Source organism: Apodemus sylvaticus, chromosome 6, assembly GCF_947179515.1.
Source record: "Apodemus sylvaticus chromosome 6, mApoSyl1.1, whole genome shotgun sequence".
In the NCBI taxonomy this organism is placed as follows: domain Eukaryota; kingdom Metazoa; phylum Chordata; class Mammalia; order Rodentia; family Muridae; genus Apodemus; species Apodemus sylvaticus.
Window position 1 is genome coordinate 32008107 of NC_067477.1, and position 24691 is coordinate 32032797.

A 24691-nucleotide genomic window follows, 5' to 3' on the forward strand; every position below is an offset into this window, starting at 1 on the left:
TTTGAAAAACACTGGGGACTTTTAACAATGCCACCTTACCAGAGTTCACTGACATTTGTTAAGTCAGGATTGAAAATAGCCAAACTTTTGTATTACTATGACATAGTAAAACAGAAATGTTTATCGTACCATTAGAAAGATACTTCTTCCTATAGAGCTGTAACAATTATCTAGAAGAGCCTAAGAATTCAGAGGTGGGTGGGGACGTGACACATTCAGTCACAACAGTAAAACAGAGGTATGTTATCATTTCATGGTTATTCCTCTTCTGTGACATGTGAAATCAAGGCCATGATAGTTTAGAGTTTATTTCTTAACATGACTCCTGAGGTTTGCAAATGTACAGTAGAGCCATAGCAAGTTATAGCATATTACAGTATCAGCATACTAGATATAGATAAAAGATCAAAGCTAAGTTGATACAGGGCTCGTGTTATGAACATTAGGCTCTTATTTCAAATTAACCCTAAAATTACTAAAACTATGACTTACATTTAGGTTCCCTCTGAATATAGCATATCACTTGATTATACAGTTAAGTATGAAATGTCAGCAGGCAACAGCATGGGTGTGTTGTAATCACCAATATGATACAGAGCTCATGCAGAAATACAATGATTATTTTTGATGATTGGATAACTAAACAGTTTTTCAGCACGATCCAGAAGTGGTTTGACACATCCTGAAGCTAGACAAATAGCATAGATGCAGGTAGGGTAAAACAAGTGTTCCTTGTTACTTTACTAAAGTGTTGATTCTCAAGATGTAAATGTGTATTTACAGTTTGAATCCCTGTTGGTTAGGACACCAGCAGACAGGACCATGCTATTCCCCTTCTCCCTCAGATGACCCACTGTGGAGAGTGTTTTACCACTATCCACCACCCTTGCTTTTCTTTTCTCTGAAGGAAAGAGTGTCACTCAGATGAATGGAGGATGGGTGAGAAGTAGATGCTAACCTGAGACCAGGACAAGCCTATGGAGTTAGGCTTCCAATAACAGCTCACTCGTCCCTCAGTGCTCTTTCTGAGCAGAGCTTTATGTGTATAACTCAGAGTGGTGTTCTCTTATCAGAAGGTCTATTATTGTTGTTCAGTCTAGCAATTACCTATAAGCCTGGCTTTATATGCACAGACTCCAAGATGAGAATACACTTATATTGAATGTTTCTGGGCAAATGTGTTTGCAGGTTTAGAACTGTATGTTCCGATTCATTGAAAGTGAGACCTGTGTCCAAAAAAAATGGACATAATTGGTAGCTACTTTTGTTTTCCCACATAGCATTTTTATAATTATATTATTTTGCAATGTAGCAAACAGCAAGAAAAACAAAGTATATTGTGTTTTTTTAATATTCAGATATATTTCCTTACTTAAGAGGAAATTGAAGCTTAGAGTATATGTTAGCTTTGAGTGAGATCTAATTTGTCTCTTCTTTTCACTATTGCCTCTATCTTGAAACCCAGTCTGCATGTCATGTGTACCCCATAGCCATCTGTGCAGTTTATAACTCATTTATATCACTTTCGTGAAATAACTAGATACAGCCTTAAGTGAATATAGAAATCCCTGATATCATTAAACATGGATTATATTTACATGTATATATGTATATATGCATACATACCCACATATGAATACATATCAGCTACCTATAACTTTCCATAACTCAGTGTGAGATAAACAAGAATTCAAAGACTTGTGTGTTCATCTAAATTTAAGTTCTTGTCCCAGATGGCTAAATGTCTCAGGGAATACTTAATGTAAATTGAAGGACAGGAATACTGTCCTCTGTCTGGGTCCTTCCCGTGGTACCACCACTAATATACATGCAAAAATGGACTTTGCAAGTGTACTTGCTGATACTCCCATAGTTGTGACTGCATAAAAACTCTGTCCTATTTGATACACGTGACGTTGTCCTGTTTGAGTGTGGCTGCATCCTCTCACCCTCCTCCTGGCTCGTCCTCTTCTCTTAACCCCATTTTGGGAAGAAAAAGAGAAATGTGGATGTCTCTGTCACCTGTATTTACACATCCCTTACTTTAACATGGTGGGGAGGATGTGCCACTGGGTTTCAACCTAAATCGGCCACATATCTGGCCAAAGCATTCCCAGCATTCCCAGCATTCCCAGCATTCCCAGCTTCATGGACCTCTGGCTTCCTTGCCTTTTCCCTTTTCCTCATGAAAATGAAAACCTTGGAACTGGAGTTCCAATTCTTCCTGCTTAGACCATCAGTGAGATGAAGACTCTTTGGGAGTAGATCAGGTTCTACCTACCACAGATAACTGTACATACCAAAATCATTAACCCTCATTGTCTTCTAAGTTGTCCCCCCAAATATTAAATGTCTGAATGGTTACCACAGCTAACTGCCATGTTTCTTCTTTCCCCTGAAAATGAAGTGAAGATAAAAACAAAAGATGTTCCTGAACACGTTGCTTTCTTAATTTCTTTGTTCTCTGAATTTGTATGATTATGAATACTAATTAAATATTTAATTTAAAAATGTATGCGATATATGCCCCTTCCCCAGCTGTAGAGCAATTGCAATTGTTACCGGTTGGAAAGGGTCAGTTTTCTCTAAGTATATCACAGCTGTCTTATCACTGTGGCCAAGGACAATGTGGCCCTTTTCTCCATTTTCCTTGGAAACTTCTTTTTTCCTACATGTATCTTACTTTCTTTTTTATTCGATATATTTTTTATTTACATTTCAAATGATTTCCCCTTTTCTAGACTCCCACTCCCCGAAAGTCCCATCAGCCCCTTTCCCTCCCCCTGTTTTCCCACCCAACCCTTCCCACTTCCTTCTTCTGGTTTTGCCCTATACTGCTTCACTGAGTCTTTCCAGAACAAGGGGCCACTCCTCCGTTCTTCTTGTACCTCATTTGATGTGTGGATTATGTTTTGGGTATTCCAGTGTTCTAGGTTAATATCCACTTATTAGTGAGTGCATACCATGATTCATCTTTTGAGTCTGGGTTACCTCACTTAGTATGATGTTCTCCAGCTCCATCCATTTGCCTAAGAATTTCATGAATTCATTGTTTCTAATGGCTGAATAGTACTCCATTGTGTATATATGCCACATTTTTTGCATCTACTCTTCTGTATCTTTCTTAATGCTAACCACAGTTACCTTCTCATATATCAGTATTTCCTTACCATAATTTCAACCCCTGGGTTTGTTTGTTTGTTTGTTTGTTTGTTTGTTTTATGATTCTGACTACACTGTCACTCTCTTCAGACACATCAGAAGAGGTCATTGGATCCCATTACAGGTGGTTGTGAGCCACCATGTGGTTGGTAAGAACTGAACAGAGGACCTCTGGAAGAGCAGCCAGTGCTCTTTACCACTGAGCCGTCTCTCCAGCCCCTTCAATCACTGAGTTTTCTTCCATCCACCAATTTCCAACCCTTTGTTGCTTTCTTTCCAGGGTTCCTCCAGTTTATCTGAGAAAACTGACGGCAGATACTCTAAATACAGTCTACATGGAGATTCTGCTCAACAGCGTCGAGACGACACCAAGCATAGAATCAAGAGCTTCAGGGTAATATTCCTCATATATTTTTGGGGGTTCAGGATGCTTGGATCATTAACCATCTTTAAGTCCATAACCTGAGAAGCAACCAAGGCAGCATTGTGATCCTTGGGAAAGAAAAGATTCCATTTGAAATGTAAAATAATTTTTCAATTCCATAAGCATATGCAAAGATTGGGCTTTTAACTTTTCAACCCTTAAGTCCATGCTATTGTTATGAGAGCATGTTGTCTATCTGTGGAAAATGATGCCACCTATGAAACCCTGGGCTGGGAAAAACTTGGTCACTTGGTTGGTCAAAGATATTATAAATGGTTGCTCAGCTTCATAGATAAAACAAGCAGCTCCCGGCTCTCAAATCTCCTTGAGGTCCAGTATCCTGTACGATTAGCCTGTAGCCTGGCATATCTAGGTACTCACTTAACTGGGGCAGATCACATGCTAGGACTTCTGATATGCGAGTGTAACCAGAACATAGGTGTATGAGAACATTTGCTTGTGTTGACAGAAAGTGTACTGTTCCCTAATTCTGACCCAATATCCACTGAGGGCAGACAGCTAAACCAAGTTGGCCTTGAATGATCTTAGCTCAGAACCAAGTATCTTGACTTGAACATTGTGACATTCAGGCAGGGTAATTTTTGTTGCAGGAGCTATATTTTGCATTGTAGGATGGTCGGCAACATCCCTAATGCCTAACCAGTTTAGCATCCCCCTTGGTGACAGTAGCACACCTACACCCAAATTGTGATACCCAAAAGGATCTCTGGGAATTACCATATAACTCCTGAATAGCCAGATCACTGCCCCAACATATACACACCCCACACCCCCACACACACACTCAGAGAGAGAGAGAGAGAGAGAGAGAGAGAGAGAGAGAGAGAGAGAGAAAATCTATCTATAGTCAGAGGTGTACTTATATTACAAAAGTGTCTAACTTACATACTTTAATATTAATGAATTTTCATTATACCGTAGGTATTCACTTACTGCAGCCATGTATAGTTATTCCTAAGGAGCCTCCTTCATTCTAATATAATTCTATAGAATGCCCAGTGGATAGAGAGAGAGGGCTCATTTCAGAAAAATCAGAAAATCCTCCTGAGCTTACTTGTGCTGCATTCTTGATACCTGTACAAGTAAGAGAATTTCTCATGATTCTGTTGCCTTTTAACCAATTTTAAAGTTAGAATTATTAGCTCTAGTGGTAACCTTTTTGTCTCGTATGGCAGTTTTTAAATTATCTTCCAACATTCCTGTAGAGTCCCATACATTCTGAATTATTCATTTCTCATTCAATAAATATGACACATAGGCAATGGGAGTTAGTGATAATTGCTAATTACTGAGCATGTTAGAACAGACTCTAACAGGTACTGCTTGTTTTTTATGAAGTCATGCCTACTCCTTATAGCAACTGTCATAGTGACATTATTTGTCCTCCTATATTGCTGAAAAAAAGAAAGGTTACAGAGTTGATAAGTGTTTCAATCAGTATTTAAAACTAAGTCTAATTAGATGCAATATTCTATGTTCTTGACCAATATGCTATTACTGAATATGTTTGGACTTCATATTGCTCATAGTCACAGAATGTTGGACTATATTTTAATGTGTTCTAAAAAGTTTTCTCCAAAACCACATGATTCTATTGCATAGCCTATCACCAGTTTAACAGAGGTCTAGATATTAAACATTTAAAATATTATTTCCCAGTGCAGCATGGTTTGCTACCCAGTGAATCTGTGCTATCTAGTGGTGTCAAACTGCTATAAATCAGTGCAATTTTCATAATAGCATTTGGCAAAGGCATGAATGTTTAACATGTGCAGCAAGCAGCCACATAGTTCTGTGTAAAGTTGCTTTTGCAGCTAAAGGCAAAACCAGGCCTATGTCTGAGTTAGGTTAAACTTTGGAAATATGAGGAAATCAGTGTGAGAATTTTGGAGTAGAGGCTCACGACCTCTACTGTCTGATGGCCATGTTCCTGAAGTAATTCTCTGTAAACATTGTCATGTATTTATCCATTTTTATGATTAATATTTAGATCATCACCAAATTCAGCATATGCCTACCCTAAATAATGCAATAGCCTGACTGTTTTGTGAGACTGTCTTACCAGTTATAGACACCAATAGTCATTTTGGCAATAAATTATTTAAAGAGACTGAAAGAAATAGCTTGTGCTAGTTAGATTTTAGCCAACTTGACACAAGTAAGAATCACTTGACAAGAGGGAACCTTAATTGAGAAAATTCCTGTCCTGACTAGTTTTATGTCAACTTGACACTAGCTAGAGTCATCAGAGAAAAGGGAACCTCAATTGTAAAAATGACTCCATAAAATCTATAGGCTCTTGGCAAGTCTCTAGAACATTTACTTAGTTAGTGGGGATGAAGGAGGGCTCAGCTCATCATAGGTGGGGCTACCCCTTTGCTGCTGATTCTGGGTTCTTTTCTTTCTCTTTTTACTTTGTACTTCATTAATTAATTTATTTATTCAGTTTGCATCCCAGTTGCAACCTGCTGAGGTGAGTGAAGTGCCTGATGTGTAAACATGAGGTTCTGAGTTCAGTGTGTTCACATGCACACAGCTCCTGGGTTCTTTAAGAAAGCAGGCTAAGCAAACCTAAAGTAAGCAGCACCCCTCCCTCCATGGCCTCTGCAGCAGCTCCTACATCCAGATTCCTTTCCTGCTTGAGTTCCTGCCCTAACGTCCCTCAGTGACTTTTACCTGGAAGTGTAAGAGAAAATCAACCCATTCCTCCCAAAGCTGCTTGGACATAACCAAGAAAAAGCCGCTTCTGGAGCTTTATCGGAATACACCCACACTCATTTGTTGCTGGAAATATTAAAGATCGACCAGCCAGCGCTCCTGCCCCCACCAAGTCATCTCTCCAGAGTGGCTACCAAATACCTCTCACTTCCACAAACGCCCCCCCCCCCCACACACACACTATGATCTGCCACCTTACCTCAAAACCTAATTACCCAGTAGATACATGACTCTTAATGTTTAATTAAACAATCAGATTTATGTATAAATAATATTACAGTTTACAAATGTCAATACAATAATTTTGGAGCCAATTGATAATGAACAAAGCTTTATCCCAATATTTCTAACCTTATGAAATCAGCTATTTGTGGCTAGAAAATGCTGCCCAGGTACATGTCTGAAGCCATCTCGGTTCAGACTGTGAACCTCACCCCACTTCTCCTGTGACCTCTCTGTCTCCCCAACTCCTCGCTCCACCTCCTTTTTCCTGTCCAATCACAGGCCTTTCCCCTGCCCTAATGTGATTGGACCTGAAACATTAATTCCTTGGGTTATCTAGGGTTGCTTTTGTGCCTTACTGTAGGGTGTTGTTGTACAGCGGGAACAATATGACCCATAAATCCTATAATATTTACCATTGACATGTTTAAAAAAACACAAAAAACAATTCCTAGCTAGAAAAAGAGAAACTCCATTCTAGTCTCTCTCACACCCTGTAAACTGTTTTATTTGTCAATGAAGTAAGAACTTCCCAAGCTTCTGGAAAGGCGTTTCTCTCATAGTTTACATTGTGCGTTATCTATGTGCCTAGAATGATTTTAGGCACACACGTTTATGTTGTGTGTTGTCTGTGCCTAGGATGTTTCTAGGCTCACATGACTCACATTAGTGAGCCTTTGGGGAGCTTGCCTTCTAATTGGAACTCAGTGAATGTTCCCATTTGTTATGCTTTTGAGTCCAGCATTCAATGAACATTAGTTTTTACTAATATATTACAAACTGATAGCAATTTAAATCCTTCTATAAAAGTGATGGTGCAGATGGACAGTAAAGGATGGGACAAAGGTGCTCCCACTCAACTTTGCCTGGGATTTAGGACAGAAGTGTCGGGTCTTTGAAAGATGCTTAAAATGGCAAGATGCAGGGGAGAGTTTTGTTCTCCTTTTAATTTGGAAGAGGTGGTTTGTGGGCATTTCATTTAAGAGTCCTGTATGGCTGTTGATAAATAAGTTTTGGGATGGCAGGACCATGTTGGCATCTGGCTTCTCTTATGTTCTTGATGCTGTGTAGGCAAACAGTGCAGCATCTCAAGTGAGCATACCCTTGCAGAGCAAGAGGTGTGAGCGAGAAGTAGGCAAGTCAGATTCTCATCTGTGCCAGGGCCAGAGCTCCTCTCCTGTTTACTCCTGTGACAACCAGCAGTATAAAATGATCCAGCTTCTAGAAACCTGTCGAGAGGTTGAGGAGCCCTGTCTGCCCCATTTTAAGAGCATGATATTATATAAAAATATGATAATATATTATTGTTCTAAGCTGACCAAGCTAATTGAACAAAGCCTGATCTTAACGTTTATATTTAGAATTCAACTCAAAGCTGAGTCCAGCACACTCTCCCTGATTCTCTGTAGACAACAGAGGTGCTTCACAGCCTCTTTTCCATCCAGCCTAATTGAGTTTCTGTAGGAAATGCAGTCTTCCTCGCTGTCCCAGCTGTTTCAAATAGAACAGAATGTCCACAGTGAGCCAGTAACACAGCATCACTAATCTGAATTCACAGAGGATCGTGGTTTGCCTGGAAAAAAAAATCTCCATTCATTACCTTTATCCATACTAAATATATGGTTTTAATTACCATTGGGATTTTTTGGTAAAATCACAAAGGCATACCTTTTTCCCATTCTTCCTCTTTCTGAAAAGAAAACCATGTTTCTTTTTCTTTTTTTTCTTTTTTTTTTTAACCTACTAGCAGAGAAGTTGGTATGCAGCTCCTATTTGAAGAAGCAGATGTTTTACAGGATTAGAGGAGTGAGGTGACCAAGTGTTGATAATAGCTTTTGAAGGGAAGGCATTAGGAGGGGAAGGAAGGCAGGCAGTTTACCGAAGCCCTTCACTGTGTTTGTTCGCTGCAAGCATGTGTGTGATATAAGTCTCCTGGCTTGGTCCTGGAAGTCATTTTCCCCTCATTGCTTCTCTCACATTTGTTTATGCCTTGCTCATAGCAATTAATGGCATTCAACACTTTCCCAGGTCAGCTATTTTTTACTTAAATCTGCAACACCAGCTTCTAAACATGCTGCACACAACTCCTAGTGTAATTCAAGACTGTAGGTGATGCATAAACATTTCCTTTTTCATACTCTGAAATATATCACTGGTGCGTGATTCATGCAATTTCCTGGGCATTGCTTGGGAATAGTGGGAGCAACCATGGGAGAGGATAAGGAAACAGTGAGCCTTTTGTCCCTGTCACACCGTTGATAGCCACTTCTCATTTTTGATGAGAAAATAAATGTAAATTGCTATGCAAATATAGCACTATGCATCTCTCAGCCCAACCAACATGTTGCTCTTTGAAGAGCCGTATGTGGAGTGGAGGTGAGATTTTATGAACAGATAGAATACAGTAGTGTAAGGATGCATGGATGGGGAAGATGCACCCATGCCCTTTGCTGTGTGACCTGGCATTTTAGCCCAGATGCTGTCTGCCTCCATTTTGACCCCAGAATAAAGAGCCAGCATACATAATAAATTGGCGATTGTGTTCTAAGGTCAACCAGTGTAAAAGTCTAAGGAAAGTCTAATTGGGTTTTTTCCCAATAATACTTGTGTGAAACATCCCAAACTTTGTTTGGCAATCAAATCATCTGGAAAATGAATTGTTTTATTCCTTTAACTTCGTGGACTTACATGCTGTTACGTTCAACTACCTGATTTTATCTTGCTCTTAAAAAACTAAACAAAAGGCTTTTTATTTAAAAATAATAAAAAAAAACAAACAAATTGAACTGTTATTTTTTTAACCTGAAGACAATTATGGATCAGAAGTGATAACTCAAACATTAATTTCTTTTATTCCTCTACAGCTTTATTCTACATACCCCAGTTCCCTTGGCATGAAATATAAAATTTTATACAACTGTCAATAAGGAAATAATGATTCCAATTTATTATGTATACATAATAAATTGGTGATTGTGTTCTAAGGTCAGCCAGTGTAAAAGTCTAAGGAAAGTCTAATTGGTGGTTTAGATACACCTAGAGCTAATACAGCTAGAAATCTTCTGAAAGAGCCATCAAATGGTCTTATCTAGCACAGTCTTTTCTTGTTTTTATGTTGTGGTTGTTGTTAGTTTTTTGCGAGTTCCAGTGTGCTTTGACCACATCCAGTCCCACCCTTCTCTCCCAGGTTGACCCGCCCTCCCCAACCCACTCATCCAGTCAAGTGTATAGAAGAGTATCTTCATTAGTCTATTACTCCAGTGATGAACATTGCCTGAGGTTTACAGTATTGTTTACATTTCCAATTAAAAAGATGTCCTGCATAGTAGGCAAGTCTTTTGTTTAAACTGGTTCACATGATAAAGTATTAGCGATGAAGGGACTCAGAGGTGGTCTTGTTCACCCCTTAAGTAGAGTTGACCAGGATGCCCTCCCCATAAGTCCCTCACACGGCTGAGGCCAAGGATCGATCACAAGTTCAAAGCAGCCTCTGCCACAGAAAAAAAGAAAAACAGGAGAAAAAGATGAAAGAGAACTTGCAGTTGTAAAACTAGCAATGCCCTACGTACGCATCTCTAGTGAGTGGATTTTAATTTCCGTGTATCATGCAGTGCTCTCATTCCCTCACTACAGGGACACGGGGGATTGTGGAGAGATGAGCTGCTGTGATAATCGAAGATCCACCCTAGTGATTAAAGTCAGAAATAGAAGAAGTAAAAATTGAGAGGTGACGTGCAAACTCTAGGTGAACTGTCTAGGTTGTACTTCCCAGTGAGAATGCAGTTTGTGGAGGAAGAGGTTCAAGCTCTTTGGAATGCTGGCGGGGTAGCGGGCCTTCATATTGGGCTAGGAATAGAGAAAGTGAGCATTATTTGACAAAAGAAGTTTAAGAAAACATCCTCTGACAGATCCAGAAATAGATCCTTTTTTTTTCCTTTTTCTCCAAGGGAAGAGATTGATAAAAATTTTAAAATTAAATGTATCACTTATAAACTTTGAACTAACTCTACTCCTGGGAGAGAAGTATTTGGTGTGCATTGTTACATATTAATCATTAAATATCACTTTAGCAGAGGAACTGAGTCAAGCTGGAACGGCTTTTAAGAAACTACTTACAATGTGAGTTATGAAAGAGAAGTGGAGGAAGCCCAGGGAAAACACGAGGAAATGCAAGTCCTTTCATCCATTGAGCCGCCACAGAGAGCGCGGCTAACTGGGTTAGTCAGACTTAAGGCGGCAATAAAAACAGGCCCTTGTTTTAAGGATAAAAGAATTGTTAAAAAGCAGAAGCTGAGACTATTAACATTGCCAAGTATCTTCATTTTTAATAAATATTTTCTTCTTGGTACTAAAGTGCTTAATTAAGTAATAGAGAGGAATTAAAAAGAAACTTTTAGTTTCTGATCACCTTGTAAACTATATTTAAACTGAGATTCCACCAATTAAACAGCAATATAGGAGAGCAGGACCCGTGTAGGAAAAGGAAGTACTCTTCATAGTCTAGCATGGTCATCATTCTAAGGGATTATAAGACAATTCTTTATAAAGGAATTCTTTCGTAATTCGATTTGACTAGTTCATTTTGCTGTTTCTGTTTCAAGATGATGTGGATGACTTTGACAAATTTTTTAAGGAATTTATTTTGTGTGTGTGTGTGTGTGTGTGTGTGTGTAAGTGTCCCTGAAAGCCAAAAGAAGAAGTTCTGAATCTGGAGTTAAAGGGGTTGTGAGCCACAGGCCTAGGAAATTAAATTCACATCCAAACTAACTGCGGGGTCATCTCTCTAGCTCCCTCTGACAGTAGTTTGAAGGCATGAAATGTTCAAAGTTAAAGCTGTAGTTAAATCTCCATAGTTCTCACATGCACAGAAGGGAGCTAAGGACACGTCAGTCACATGTCAGCCCCGTGAAGGGAAGGGGTGTCACCTCCAGCTGAGCATTGGAACACGTGGAGCAACAGCTGCCCGCAGAGCTGTACGCTTCGGCCAGTGTTCACAACACCACCACACAGCATCAACTGACTCCAGCTACCTGACCCCTTCAGGCTGGTCCCCAGCCTTCTCCAGAATAGACTAGAGGTTCTGGGTGACAAAAGCCATTTCAAAACTTTTATGATTTAACTTATAACTATTATCCACAGTGAGATGAAAGCAAATGACAGAGAGCTGCTTAGGAAATACCCAAATACATACAAATTAAACATATACTTGTATCTAACTCATGACAGCCTAAAGAAGCAAGACAAGGGGAGTTATAAATATTCATCTGTATTAAAGTAAAAGCACACATTATCAAAATTTATGAGATCAGCAACTTCAATGGCATGTGGAAAATGTACCATCCAATGATTTCACTTCCAGAAAACTAAAACATAAACAAGCCTTTTGTGGCAATGGGTCTGTCACACAGCTTTACTTAAAGTAGGGAACACATCTTGAAGTAAATCTTAAGTGTAGATAATAGAGGGTAAATAAAACTATGATATATTGATGATGATGATGACAATGATGATGATGGAGAAAATACTCTCACATACAGTGATACTAGGAGAAGCAGGAGGTTGGTGGAGATGTGTAGTTAGCTGGTGCTTGTAATATGCAATGACTTGAGGAACAAGAGGGAAACGATCTATTTATATAAGCATGTGTGTGTGTGTGTGTGTGTGTGTGTGTGTGCGCTCACACGCGTGCTGTGCTTTTTACGTTGAACTTTGTGTTGATTTGCATTTAATATACAATATCTGTGACCAAAACAAAAAGCTAGTGAAAAGAGTCCTGCGAACATCAGTGAATGTATCAGGTAGTAATATTCTCTGAGGCCGTGATGGACTGTATTTGGGACATCTCAGTAGACCACCTCAGCACAGTTGCTTGATATGCAATGTCAACATTCTTGATTCTTTCTCCAGACACCAGTTGCCCTTATTCAGTCCTTTGTTAGATGTTTTAGATGATAGTCCCACCTCATTGTCATCCTTCTCCTTATAAAATGTTATTGTATTCAAGTAATATTGAAGAAATTTAATCTTGAGGCTGGAGAGATGGCTCAATGGTTAAGAGCACTGGCTACTCTTTCAGAGGTCCTGAATTCAATTCCCAGAAACCATATGGTGGCTCACAACCATCTGTCATGGGATCTGATACCCTCTTCTGGGGTGTCTGAAGACAACTACAGTATACTACTCATAGCATAAAATAAATAAATAAGTCTAAAGAAGAATAAAAGAAAAGAAATTTAATCTTGAAACCAACAAGACGGCTCATTGGGTTGAGACCTTTGTTCTGGCCTGACAATACGAGTCCAGTCTCCAGATTTCACAGAAGGAGAGAGCCAGCTCTGCAGGTCTGCCCTCCAGTGTCCACACATGACAGCAAATGCTCAAATTAAATATGCACACAAATATTTCATTTAAAAAAATCAAAATCTCAAATCATAAATATTACTTCTGTCCACCCTTAGACATCACTGTAAACACTTTGGCTGGTTGAGACTGCTACAGCCTTGATGCCCATTTCCTTCCCTACCTCAGACACACCAAGTCTATGTCAACTCCCTCCCCATTGCTCTGCCTTTCCTGCCTCTCCCTGGTGTGTCATTGTGTGGCTATACCCAAAAGGTTCCTGCACATCTCCAAGGGTTATCTTCTTTGGCCTCAGTTTTGTTGTCTTTCTGCCTGTTGTTTGCTGTTCTTAGAGAACTTATCATACTTCTAACTATACCATGCTTCAAGCAGTTTATTTGTTCAGTGAATGCCTTCCTCCTTTGGAAACCTGAAAGTTTACTGATCATATGCCCCAATAATCTTATTTGTTATTGGCCCAGCCTAAGTACATTCCACCCCCAATTATTCTGAATGAATGGAGGATGGAGAGCAAAAACAATAACAAATAATTTGAAAAGAATCATTTTAAAAATTGCATTTTCAGTACCTATTTTAAGTATATCAAAGTATCTTTTTAATTTAAATAATGAAACAGTTTAAAGTTGTCATCTGATAGTTGAGAAGGACACATTTATGTAACATAGGAAGAAAGGGACCTATTATGTATATTTTGAAATAAATATTTGTTGGACGTGTATAATTAGATGAATCATTCAGAAAACAGTCTGGTTAAATTCATTTTAAACATCAAATGTTTTTATTGACCCAAGGTTTCCACCTAAGAATTTGTTGTAAGGGACAACCCTAAGTATGGAAAAGCTTACATATTTAAAGGTATTTCTTACTGTGTTATTTATGGAAGCAAAACCCTGGACATTATCTAAATGCCAAGCAAAATAATGGCTTAGTAAAGCACAATGTGCCAACAGGCTAGTGTATGGTAACACTGAAGTTGGAGATTGGGATAATATGATGACTTTCAGATGTTTACAACTAAGTGCAAAGAACACAAGGTTTGACAAGTGTGTTTCCAAAGTCTCTTTCCGTGGCAGAGGAAGTGGGGTGGGCAGGAAAGAAACATGCCACATGACAATGAGTAATTTCTTTTTCATGCATGTACCTTAGCACATCATATGTTTTATTTTATGCAGTGATCATTATCACTAGCTCATGAGTGTGCAATTTAGCTGGCGTAGTAAGGTCCAGTTTGCAGTCAGTACATTCTCGTGACTCTCTTCCATGTATTCTGTGATCGTGAAACTAAAGTGTGCTGCTCTTCCTCAGGACGACAGGCCCTTTTCTGCTGGTTCCCACACTCATGGCCTAGATCACTCCTCCTCTTGGCAGGACCACAGTCGCTTCCTGTCTAGTCCACAGTTTTCACACTTTAACTGTAAGTAATAAAGTCTTCTACCAGTTATTAAATTGGATTTTTTTTAAATGTAACTCATGGGAAAATTAAAGTTTAAGGCCAGTACATGATAGTAATATTCATGCTAAAGTCTGAGAAATGTTTCATTATGAATCATAAAAAAGTCCCCCAAGAACACTTCAGATATTACCTAACTCAGTGAAAAACATGGAATTCCTTTTTAGATCTCAAAATTTTTAAAGAAAACTTAAAGTAAATCATCCATGGTTTAAAAAATAGTGTTAATTAAACCAATTTTTTGGTTTCAAAATTGTTAAACTGTAGATGAACAGATAAAGTTATTTTGTAATAAAATGGAAATCACCAAAACGAGAAGTTTTTTGTATGTGACTATTCAGAAATAATTGATTTGTATGAAGACTAAGGATACATACATAACTATATAGTAAATTTTAGTGTTTATTCCCTGTTGCAACAGTAAAATGATGTCGTGGTTTACTAGGCCAGGGTCCAGTACCTCATGCATTTCCTCTCATCTTTCTCCAGTGGTCTTTGTCCCATGGTCTAGGGGCTATGTGTTATACTTGAAGAGGGCATCACCTGTGGCTTTAAAGATGTTTTCTATTTTAATACCCCAAACTCAATACCATTTTAAATAAATCCTAGGATAATAAATGTCCAGATGGATTTTTATAATGTGAATGATTTTTTGTTGACTGCTTTTCTGTTCCCTCCACCACAGATTGAACTGAATGAATTGAGCATTGTCCGCTCTGCTCGCCATTGCTCCCTAGCCTTCTGCGTAATACTTGAATCATGTTAAAAGCCCAATTAATGTTCAATTAACTTAGGTAGATGGATATACAAGTCCTTTTGAAGTCTACTTTTATCTAAGTAAGCTATTGGGATTCAAATATTATTTAATAGATTCTAATTTGCATAATAATTTGGTTCTTCAATTTATCATGGGCCTGGAGGGTTATACATTAAATTTGATAATTCTGTCATTTAAAATAGCTAGCCTGCTATAAAATAATATACCAAAATAAGTCTTAAAAGAAGTAGGTCAAATCCAAAGGTGATACCTCTCATTTCTGCTTATTTATATTCATGGATTCATTTAATAAATATTTATCAGATTCTGACAAATGGTTTGGTTTTCATTATATCATAATTATTTCATTGCAAAACGTAAGCATTTCTTCCTTCCCATCTTAATCATTTTACCAAGTGATTTTGTTTCTCTCTAAACTCTCTGCTATTCTGGTGTTGCAACCACTCTTCAATCTGAATTACATATCAAGTTGGATATGGCATTGCAGAATCTGGTGTATGTACAGGGCAGAATTGTGTTTTTCACGTTAGGCAATATAAAAGTTTCCTCAGGTCACCATCGGCCAGGAAGGAAGGAACTGAATTCCTCAAAACATTAGAAGTCCCATCTGCTAGTACCCTAAAAACCTGACATAACAGGACCAGGAGTCAAACAGAGCAGCCATTTTTCTAAAAAATGCTAGACTTTAATTTTGCTAAAATGTCTCCTAAAAGGAAATGGTTAGGAGACATGAAGTCGGAAATATCAAGGTTGTGGGAATTATATTTAATATTATAACAGGCATTCAAAGAGACTGCATTTCACTTTTGATTGTCACCAGCCTTGATCATTTTTTTTTAACTAAGACATATTTCTCATGGACAGACATGACATTCCATTCAAATGTAGTGGTTCAAAAGTAAATAAAATTAATAACCATAACAAAAGTTAACCTTGTAATATACATAGTCTGAATGAAGAAATACTTTGTCACTGCCTATATTGTACAATGTAAAAAAAATTAATTGGTTTCCTCCGATGATTGAGGCTTTTGTTTTACTCTTTTTATTGACAAATTTATAATTTTCTTACCATGGTTATCCCCACTTTCTCAATACATTTCAAATGTATTTATCATTGTCTGAATACTTCTGTTTTTGTAGCAGATTAATTCAATTTAGAGAATTTTTCCTCTAATTTCTCCTTTTACTATATCCCCCAAATTCAAAATTGCCAAGCTCCACGGAGTGGAGCAGAACCTCTGTCAAATAAGATCATTAAAGATCATTAAAGATGTTCCCAGACCAGAAGACACTGGAGCCCGAGTCTAGGAAGAGGGACTAGAGGGTAAACAGTTTCAGGATTATAGAACATTCTTGACATGAAGATCAAGAAAACTAGACACATGGGAAATAAAATATAGAAAAACACAAAGTAAAACAATTATGGGCAAGGGAAAGGATGGGAAATAGAAGAGAAAAGATGAGGTTTCAAGAAAACCAAGAGCTGGCAAGATGGCAGCTTGCCAAACCCAAGTTCAATCCCTGGCCCCACATGGTGGATCCAAAGAACAGCTGCTCACAAGCTGCCCATTGGCCTCCATATCCATACCATGATGTCAACATCTCTCTCTCTGTCTGTCTGTCTTTCTCTCTCTCCCACTCTCTTTTCCTCCCCCTGACACACACACCTAATTTACAAATTTAAAATTCAAGGAGGACCTGGAGACATGGGTTACTGTTTAAGAGTACTAGCTGTTCTTCTTGATGGTCTTCATTTCAGCTCCCAGCATCTGCACTGTGGCTCTGCCTGCAGCACCACCTCCAAAGATCCACTGTGTTCTTCTGTGGCCACCAACCGTGCACGCATAGACCTATATACAGGCAAAGTGCCCAGACACATAGAGCTCACACAGACACAGAAACTAGTAATAATAATTTTAAAACAAACGGGGTTTTTTTTGGGGGGGGTTGTTTGTTTGTTTGTTTTTTGGATTTTGGTTTTTCCGAGACAGGGTTTCTCTGTGTAGCCCTGGCTGTCCCGGAACTCACTCTGTAGACCAGGCTGGCCTCTAACTCAGAAATCTGCCTGCCTCTGCCTCCCAGAGTGCTGGGATTACAGGCGTGCACCACCACTGCCTGGCTTAAAACAAACTCAATTCAAAGTGGACAAGACATGGATCATGTATTTGGGAAGCAAAGAAATCATGCAGGCCAGGAATGAAAGGACTTGTCTAAGAAGTCCATGATGGTGGCCCCCAGATACTTTCCTCCACGTTTCCGATGCCCTTGTCTCTGTGCCTGCTTCCTCGTCCCTTGCTTTTATGGAAATACATTGAGGAAAAGGAGGTAAATGTCTCTGATCTTTGTATCCCTGAAAATGGAATCTTCCACTGACACTTGATTGAGCCTTTGGCTGACTATAAAATTCTGTGTTTGGCCAGCTACAAAATTCCAAGTTGAGAATGATTTTCCTTATGAGGGGATTGGAAAAATGTTTCTCCAAATCCAAGATCATTGTTGAAAAGCATGGGTATTTTACTCTCATCGTTTGAAGTTTTCTGTCTTCTCCTCCCCCGTCCCTTCTGTATATGTGTTCCCTTTCCACCCCTGGCCTGGGGACCTTGGAGAAGTCTACCTGTGAATCCCAAGGAGTTGTGATTCAGGGTTATCAATTCTTCTATGTCCAGGATTGGTGAGCCAGTAAATGGTCACGCATTTTCCCCTTTTATTGAAAATAGTTTTTCTCCTGCAGTCTATCCTGAGTATGGTTTCCCCTCCCTCTACTCCGTTCAGCTTCTTCCAACCTCCTCTGACTTCTAGATCTACCTCATTTCTGTCTCTCATTAGAAAATAAAAAGACAGACTTATGTGGGATAATAATAAAAGCAGGTAAAATAAAACCTAACATATCAGAATTAGACAAAACCAAACAAAACAGAAGGAAAAGAGCCCCCCAAAAGGCACAAGAAACAGAGACCCCCTCATTCACCAGCTCAGGGATACCATGAAACACTAAACAGGAAGCTCTACTCCATGTAAAGGACCCAGTGCAGATCTGGGAAGGCCCCGGGCCTTCCATCTCAGCCTCTGTCGGTTCCTATGAGATCTGATGATGTTGATTTAGAGGGCCTTGTTCTCCTGTTGGCTTCCATCCCTTTGACTCTTTACCCTCTTTCTGCCTCCTCTTTCTCAGGGTTCCTGGAGCCCTGAGGGGAGAAAGCTGATGGAGACATCCCGTTTATGACTGAATGTTCTGAGGTGTCTTATTCTCTGCATTATTTCAGGCTGTACATCTCTATATTTGTTCCCATGTCCTTCCTGGGTCAGCACTCACATTCTTAACAAATCTTTTCATACTAAAGATAGATTCTATTGAGAAAATCCTTAGGAAACAAAGAAATAATAGACTTAGGGAGAAAAAGTGCCCCCTTCCCCCCCAAAAAAATGGTGGAAGATTTAATTGAGCCAATGGAAGGAAGTAGTCATAGCTTATAAAAATTAAAATATGAGTCAATTAATAAATGGGGAGGAAAATGAGACAAGAAATATTGCCGTAGTCTACCCTATTAGTTGTCTGTGAGCTTTGTTTATTTACATGGTCATGTAATTATAAATGCTCAGTATTGACATAACTGAAGTTTCAGAAATAGCTTTTTTAGAAGGATTCGTGTGAAGAAGTGGGTGGGTGTGGATAATGTCTAAAAATGATAAATCAGAAAATAGCATTTTTAGATTTTTTTGTTCTATAAATGAAGGAAAGACCGAAAACGTTTAGAGAGCTGCTTTTGGTCACCTCTGGAGGATTACAAAGAAGACTGTAGAAGGTCCCTGGTATTCTCTATAGTAGTTTCAAACTATTCAATGTATAGATGTACAGTCTGGTCAAAACTGAGTCTTATAAAGACAACTGGTACCGCAAAAACCACAGTTTTTGTATCTGACCAGCAAATGTCTAATTTTCTTATTAACTTAAAAATTGAGTATAAAATCTGGCTTTGAAGCTCTGAACCATTTCAACCTGTGTGGAAACTTGGCAAGGAGATGGCCACTGCCCTGTAGACGTGAAAGGACATTACTTTCCAGGCCCACAAACAGGCACCTTCTTCCTTGTGATGGAGTCCTAAGTACATGAGGCCTCTTTTGTCCTGTGCAGGGAAGCCAAGGCGCTCATTCTGTGCTGAGGGGCTCGGTGGAACTGTGACCAGAGCAACCAGAGAACCACTGACCATGGAAAAAACAAAGGAAATGGGAAAATGCTGCATAATTTGTGGTCTCTGAAATGCTCCAGCATTAATGAAAGTTTGTTTTAAGAAGTAATTTATGTCAGCTTTGTGTAGTTCAGGTCAATTCATGAAAAGGTAGATTGCCCCTGCCAGGAAGAAGAGAAGAAATGTATAAATTGTAAGTTTATATTACCATTGGAAATGAGAACACAGAAATCCATTATTAAAAGCCCGATCACTTGCAAATTTATCCTGGCTAGCTAGGAGCTGGGGCCCTGAGTCAGGATCCTCTTTTAGAAGACTGGTTCCATTACCTTCAGCCTGTAGACAGTAGGGGCTTAGTCAAGCCAGAGTCACAATGTCGGCTTTTGGAGCCATCTCAGCCATCGTTTTCACTTTTTATAAGTGGCGACGGGCCACTGGTCTCCATGTGTAGCTCCTTTGACATGAAAGGCACAGGACCCCAGGGCACATCACTCTCACAGCCCAGACTAGTCTAGACTTAAATGAGGTCTGTAGTACTCTTCTAGAACTCTCCAACATGCTTAATTTCTGTGGAATTAGTGTTTCCAAACCAAATTTTAAAATAAACATAGATTGCAAATTGTCTATAAATCTCAAACTGCCCTAACAAGTAATTTAAAAAAAAAAAAAAGCTAAATGAGTGAACCTAAGAAAAGGATGGGCTTTTTGCAATAGGGCTAAACATCATCTAGAATTATTACAGAATTTGAAGTGAATTACATATTATATTCTAACTTGATACTTTCAGAAAAATTGTCTTGGACAATTTCAAACTCTTACCTCTGTTTGCATTGCTAGAAAAAGAAAACTTACCATTTGTAGTTTGTATTTTGAAGGACTATTTTATCAGAGTTTATATCTTTTGGATGAAAACAAACTGTCCACAGAAACACATAGTAAAATTTCTGTATTAGTGGTTCAAAGTTTACCTGGTTAACTGTGCAAAACTACTTTATTTTTTATTCGATATATTTTTTATTTATATTTCAAATGATTTCCCCTTTTCTGGCTCACCACTCCCTGAAAGTCCCATAAGCCCTCTTCCCTCCCCTTGTTCCCCCATCCACCCCTTCCTACTTCCCTGTTCTGGTATTGCTCTATACTGCTGCACTGAGCCTTTCCAGAACCAGGGGCCACTCCTCAGTTCTTCTTGGACATCATTTGATATGTGGATTATGTCTTGAGTATTCCAAGTTTCTAGGCTAATATCCACTTATCAGTGAGTGCATACCATGATTCATCTTTTAAGTCTGGGTTACCTCACTTATTATGATGTTCTCCAGCTCCATCCATTTGTCTAAGAATTTCATGAATTCATTGTTTCTAATGGCTGAATAGTACTCCGTTGTGTATATATACCACATTTTTTGCACCCGTTCCTCCGCTGAGTGATACCTAGGTTCTTTCGAGGTTCTGGCTATTATAAATAGGGCTGCTATGAACATAGTGGAGCATGTGTCCTTAATACCTGGTGGGGAATCCTCTGGGTATATGCCCAGGAGTGGTATAACAAGATCCTCGGGAAGTGACATGCCCAGTTTTCTGAGGAACTGCCAGACTGATTTCCAGAGGGGTTGTACCAATTTGCATTCCCACCAGCAGTGGAGGAGTGTTACTCTTTCTTCACATCCTTGCCAAAACCTCCAGTCTCCTGAGTTTTTAATCTTTCGCCATTCTGACTGGTGTAAGGTGAAATCTCAGGGTTGTTTTGATTTGCATTTCCCTAATGACTAATGATTGAGCATTTTTTTAAGGTGCTTTTTGGCCATCCAGAGTTCTTCAGGTGAAAATTCTTTGTTTAGCTCTGTACCCCATTTTTAATAGTGTTATTTGGTTTTCTGGGGTCTAACTTCTTGAGTTCTTTGTATATATTGAATATTAGTCCTTTGTTGGATGTAGGGTTGATGAAGATCTTTTCCAATTTTTTGGTTGCCGATTTGTCCTTTTGATGGTATCCTTTGCCTTACAGAAACTTTGTAATTTTATGAGGTCCCATTTGTCAATTCTTGACTTCAAGCAATACTACAGAACAATAGTGTTAAAAACTGCATGGTATTGGTACAGTGACAGGCAGGCAAATCAATGGAATAGGATTGAAGATCCAGAAATGAACCCACACACCTATGGCCACTTGATCTTCGACAAAGGGACTGAAAACATCCAGGGGAAAAAAGATAGCCTTTTCAACAAATGGTGCTGGTTCAACTGGAGGTCAGCATGCAGAAGAATGCGAATTGATCCATCGTTATCTCCTTGTACTAAGCTCAACTCCAAATGGATCAAGGACCTCCACATAAAGCCAGATACACTGAAGCTAATAGAAAAGAAACTGGGGAAGACCCTTGAGGACATTGGTACAGGGGGAAAGTTCCTGAACAGAACACCAATAACTTGTGCTCTAAGATCAAAACGCCTTTTCTAAGTAATGTACCCCACCCAGGATTCAATACCAACAATATGTGGCGTGATGAATGTTGGAAGTACTGATAAGAGAAGAACAGACATTTCTTGTCCATCAAAGGATTATGTATTCCATCAAAGCATAATATATCTGCCTCTTTTATTTGCTTATTTTATGAAACTAGGCTTTGGTGTTGTATTTTGACCAATTTGTAAATGATTGAGCCCTGGTTATTATAATTTGACCAAAGACTTTTCTAGTCACTCCCTAGAAAGCATCTAAAAAGTTTGCAATTGACTGTCTTCTTTGTGTAATAGTTTGTGTCTACTTGAGAGGCTTCTATAGAGGCTTGAGATTATATTTTAAAGAAAAGAGGTCTTTGTGTCAGGAGCAGAATGTTCAAGTTCTGAGAAAAGGGGGGCCTTCTGAGTGAAAGCCCCAGGGAGAAGGGGGTGACAAAGGTCACTGGCAGGTGCCTGGATCTCACTCCAAATTCTCCAGAAAGCAGGAAGGTGGGCGGCTGTCCGGGAACAAGGGGTACCTTAGGTTTCCTCTTTAGGAAGGTCATTCTGATTAGAAAGACTCAGGAACAAGATAAAGGTAGCCTGAGAGGAAATGGCAGCCTGGACCAGGGAGCTAATAAAGCTATGAAGGGAGACACAGGTGAGTTTGGGACATAGAAGAATCACAAGGACACACTCTTAAGTGAGGTAAATTCGTCAGGTAAAGCAGACTCCGAGAACCTTAGTAGGGTGGGAACATTGCTTCTGAGACAGAGTCTTTATTATTATTATTATTATTATTATTATTATTATTATTTATATTGGTTTTAAAGAGTGGTTGAAGAGTAGTGATCTGCAAGCTGAAACCTAGAGGGACAAGTTCATATGAAAAGTAAGATTCTGGTCTCAAGTTTCAAGACGAGATTAAAAAAAAAAAAAGTAAACCTAGATTCTAGGTCTACTGCTAGTAGTCCAGGGGATGGAACAGAAAGGGTTCCCTGAAAGGAGGCCTTCAAAATTTCTTCCTGTAAATTCTTTGTGCTTATATCATTGTATTCTGACAAAGCACACATTTTCTACTTTCAGATACAAATTTTAAAATTTTGGTTTTAAAATCTAATGTGGGTTTTTGAAAATATACTCATTATGCTAAATGCCTCCTAGTCCATGTAAAGTTTAATTATAGAAAATCAAATTAAATCCCATGCCTAATTAGCTAATTTCTACAAGATTAGTCCTTTGGCTCAAGTTTTATGTTCATATTGGTTTATTTTTCTCTTTCTCTTAGCCTTGCCAGTATTTACCAAAAGAACCATTGCCACAGATCCAGCTTCAATCGAGGGAGATGCCACAAGTCTACCAGCAAATGGAACAAGTCCACAATCCAAGAGGGAGGAACATGAGAGCAAAAAATACAAAATGTGACCCGCAACTTCACTGGAGTATTTCACAAGTAGCAGCCGATGCTCGGATTGCCCCTCACCTCAGATTATCTAAAGACATTAGTGGCTTCAGCTCCTTGGACCCGCCAAGTGTTGACTAGCATGACCTTATAGCCAGTCTTTGTGAATGAGAGTAAATTTAACTTGTGGGCATAATATGAACTTGTGAACAGTATATAATTCATTTAAAGGCAACTCATACCGGCAGAGAAAGTGATCAATTTTACCTTATATTTTCCTATTTCTGTATCACAATTTTCCAACCCAACCTTAAATTTATAATTGATGCCTTTCCGAGATGACTGGCTACAAGCAGAGGAAGGGATTCCCTCCAGGCAAATGTTTCCTGCAGTTTAGATTCGGGCACATTTATACAGTGGATTCGTAGATGCTTTCTCCCTAATCAATTGTCCAGTGTCGTACACTGCTGTGGGGATGCCTGTGGAATATTAGATTGTCTTTAAATGCTCATTGTCATTCACCTGTCATCTCAGCAGTCTGTTACTACATAAAGTATCTTCAAACTATTCCAATTATCATTTTAATTGCAAAAGAATTTCTAAATGATAGCTGAATCATAGAGCACCATAAAGAATTCATAACACCATTTATATGTTTGTCACCATTTATATGTTTGTCATGTTATGGCCAATTGTCCCACTGTGATCATCCTTGTCTTACTCTGGATGGTCTTTGGTTTGCTCAGACCTCAGTCCCAGCACCCGTCTCTTGGCTCAGTGGGATCCACTCTGTAGGAATCTTTATCCTTTGGTACTACCTGACTGCTTTCACATCCCAGCCTTTTCAACGACAACATGCTTTATAACCTTACAGCTCTGCCTTGCCCATCTACCAGTGAATGCTAAATAATCGTCATCATTCTGAAACAGTCCTACTGGGCCATGGTGGGAAGACCTGCACTGAGGCAGGAACAATAAAGCAATTCCTTTGTAAGAACATTGCGTGCTGTGTCTATTAAAATATACTGGGGTATTACATTTCCCACATTTCATGAAAGAGGTGTATTTTCATTCCACATTAATTTACTGTAACACTTGAAGGTGTAGAAGAAATGCCTCTCTCCCCACACCTCCACCCACATATGTGAAGGCAGGTCTGGCAACAGGACATGCAGTTGTTACACTTCAAAGAATTTCCATGTGCTGCGTAAGTTCTGAGACCATTTATTCAGAGTAGCACCCTTTTCTTGAGGACATTCCATGTGTCTGTGATAAGAAAAGGGTCAAAGCAGGTGCGCCTGTACTGGAGCCCACTTGGTCTTACAAAGTCCGTGGGAAAAAGGGGTAATATGTTTAGGCCACTTTGAAACAAATCTGAGTTTAACAGGCTTGGTTTTGTCTTCTCTAACCCCAGCGGTTGTCAGTACTCTAAGGTGAGAACGGGAGGCACTCGTTTAAAGGATAGCTAACATTCTTGCTATCCATTGTAGCCTATAGCATCTAGGATAAGAGTTTTAGAGCTC

The 24691-nt window shown here is 39.1% G+C and overlaps 1 protein-coding gene across 1 annotated transcript in view; it reads left to right on the forward strand.

Annotated features, from left to right (window-relative positions):
• Positions 1 to 24167, forward strand: part of Cep128 (centrosomal protein 128) — a 376076-nt gene extending 351909 nt beyond the window's left edge. The window contains exons 24-26 of the mRNA XM_052186712.1: positions 3443 to 3556; positions 14213 to 14321; positions 23055 to 24167. Coding sequence (XP_052042672.1) covers positions 3443 to 3556; positions 14213 to 14321; positions 23055 to 23191 — 360 coding nt within the window. The 3' untranslated portion in view covers positions 23192 to 24167. The remainder of the gene's footprint in view (positions 1 to 3442; positions 3557 to 14212; positions 14322 to 23054) is intronic.
• Positions 24168 to 24691: the final 524 nt, after the last annotated feature.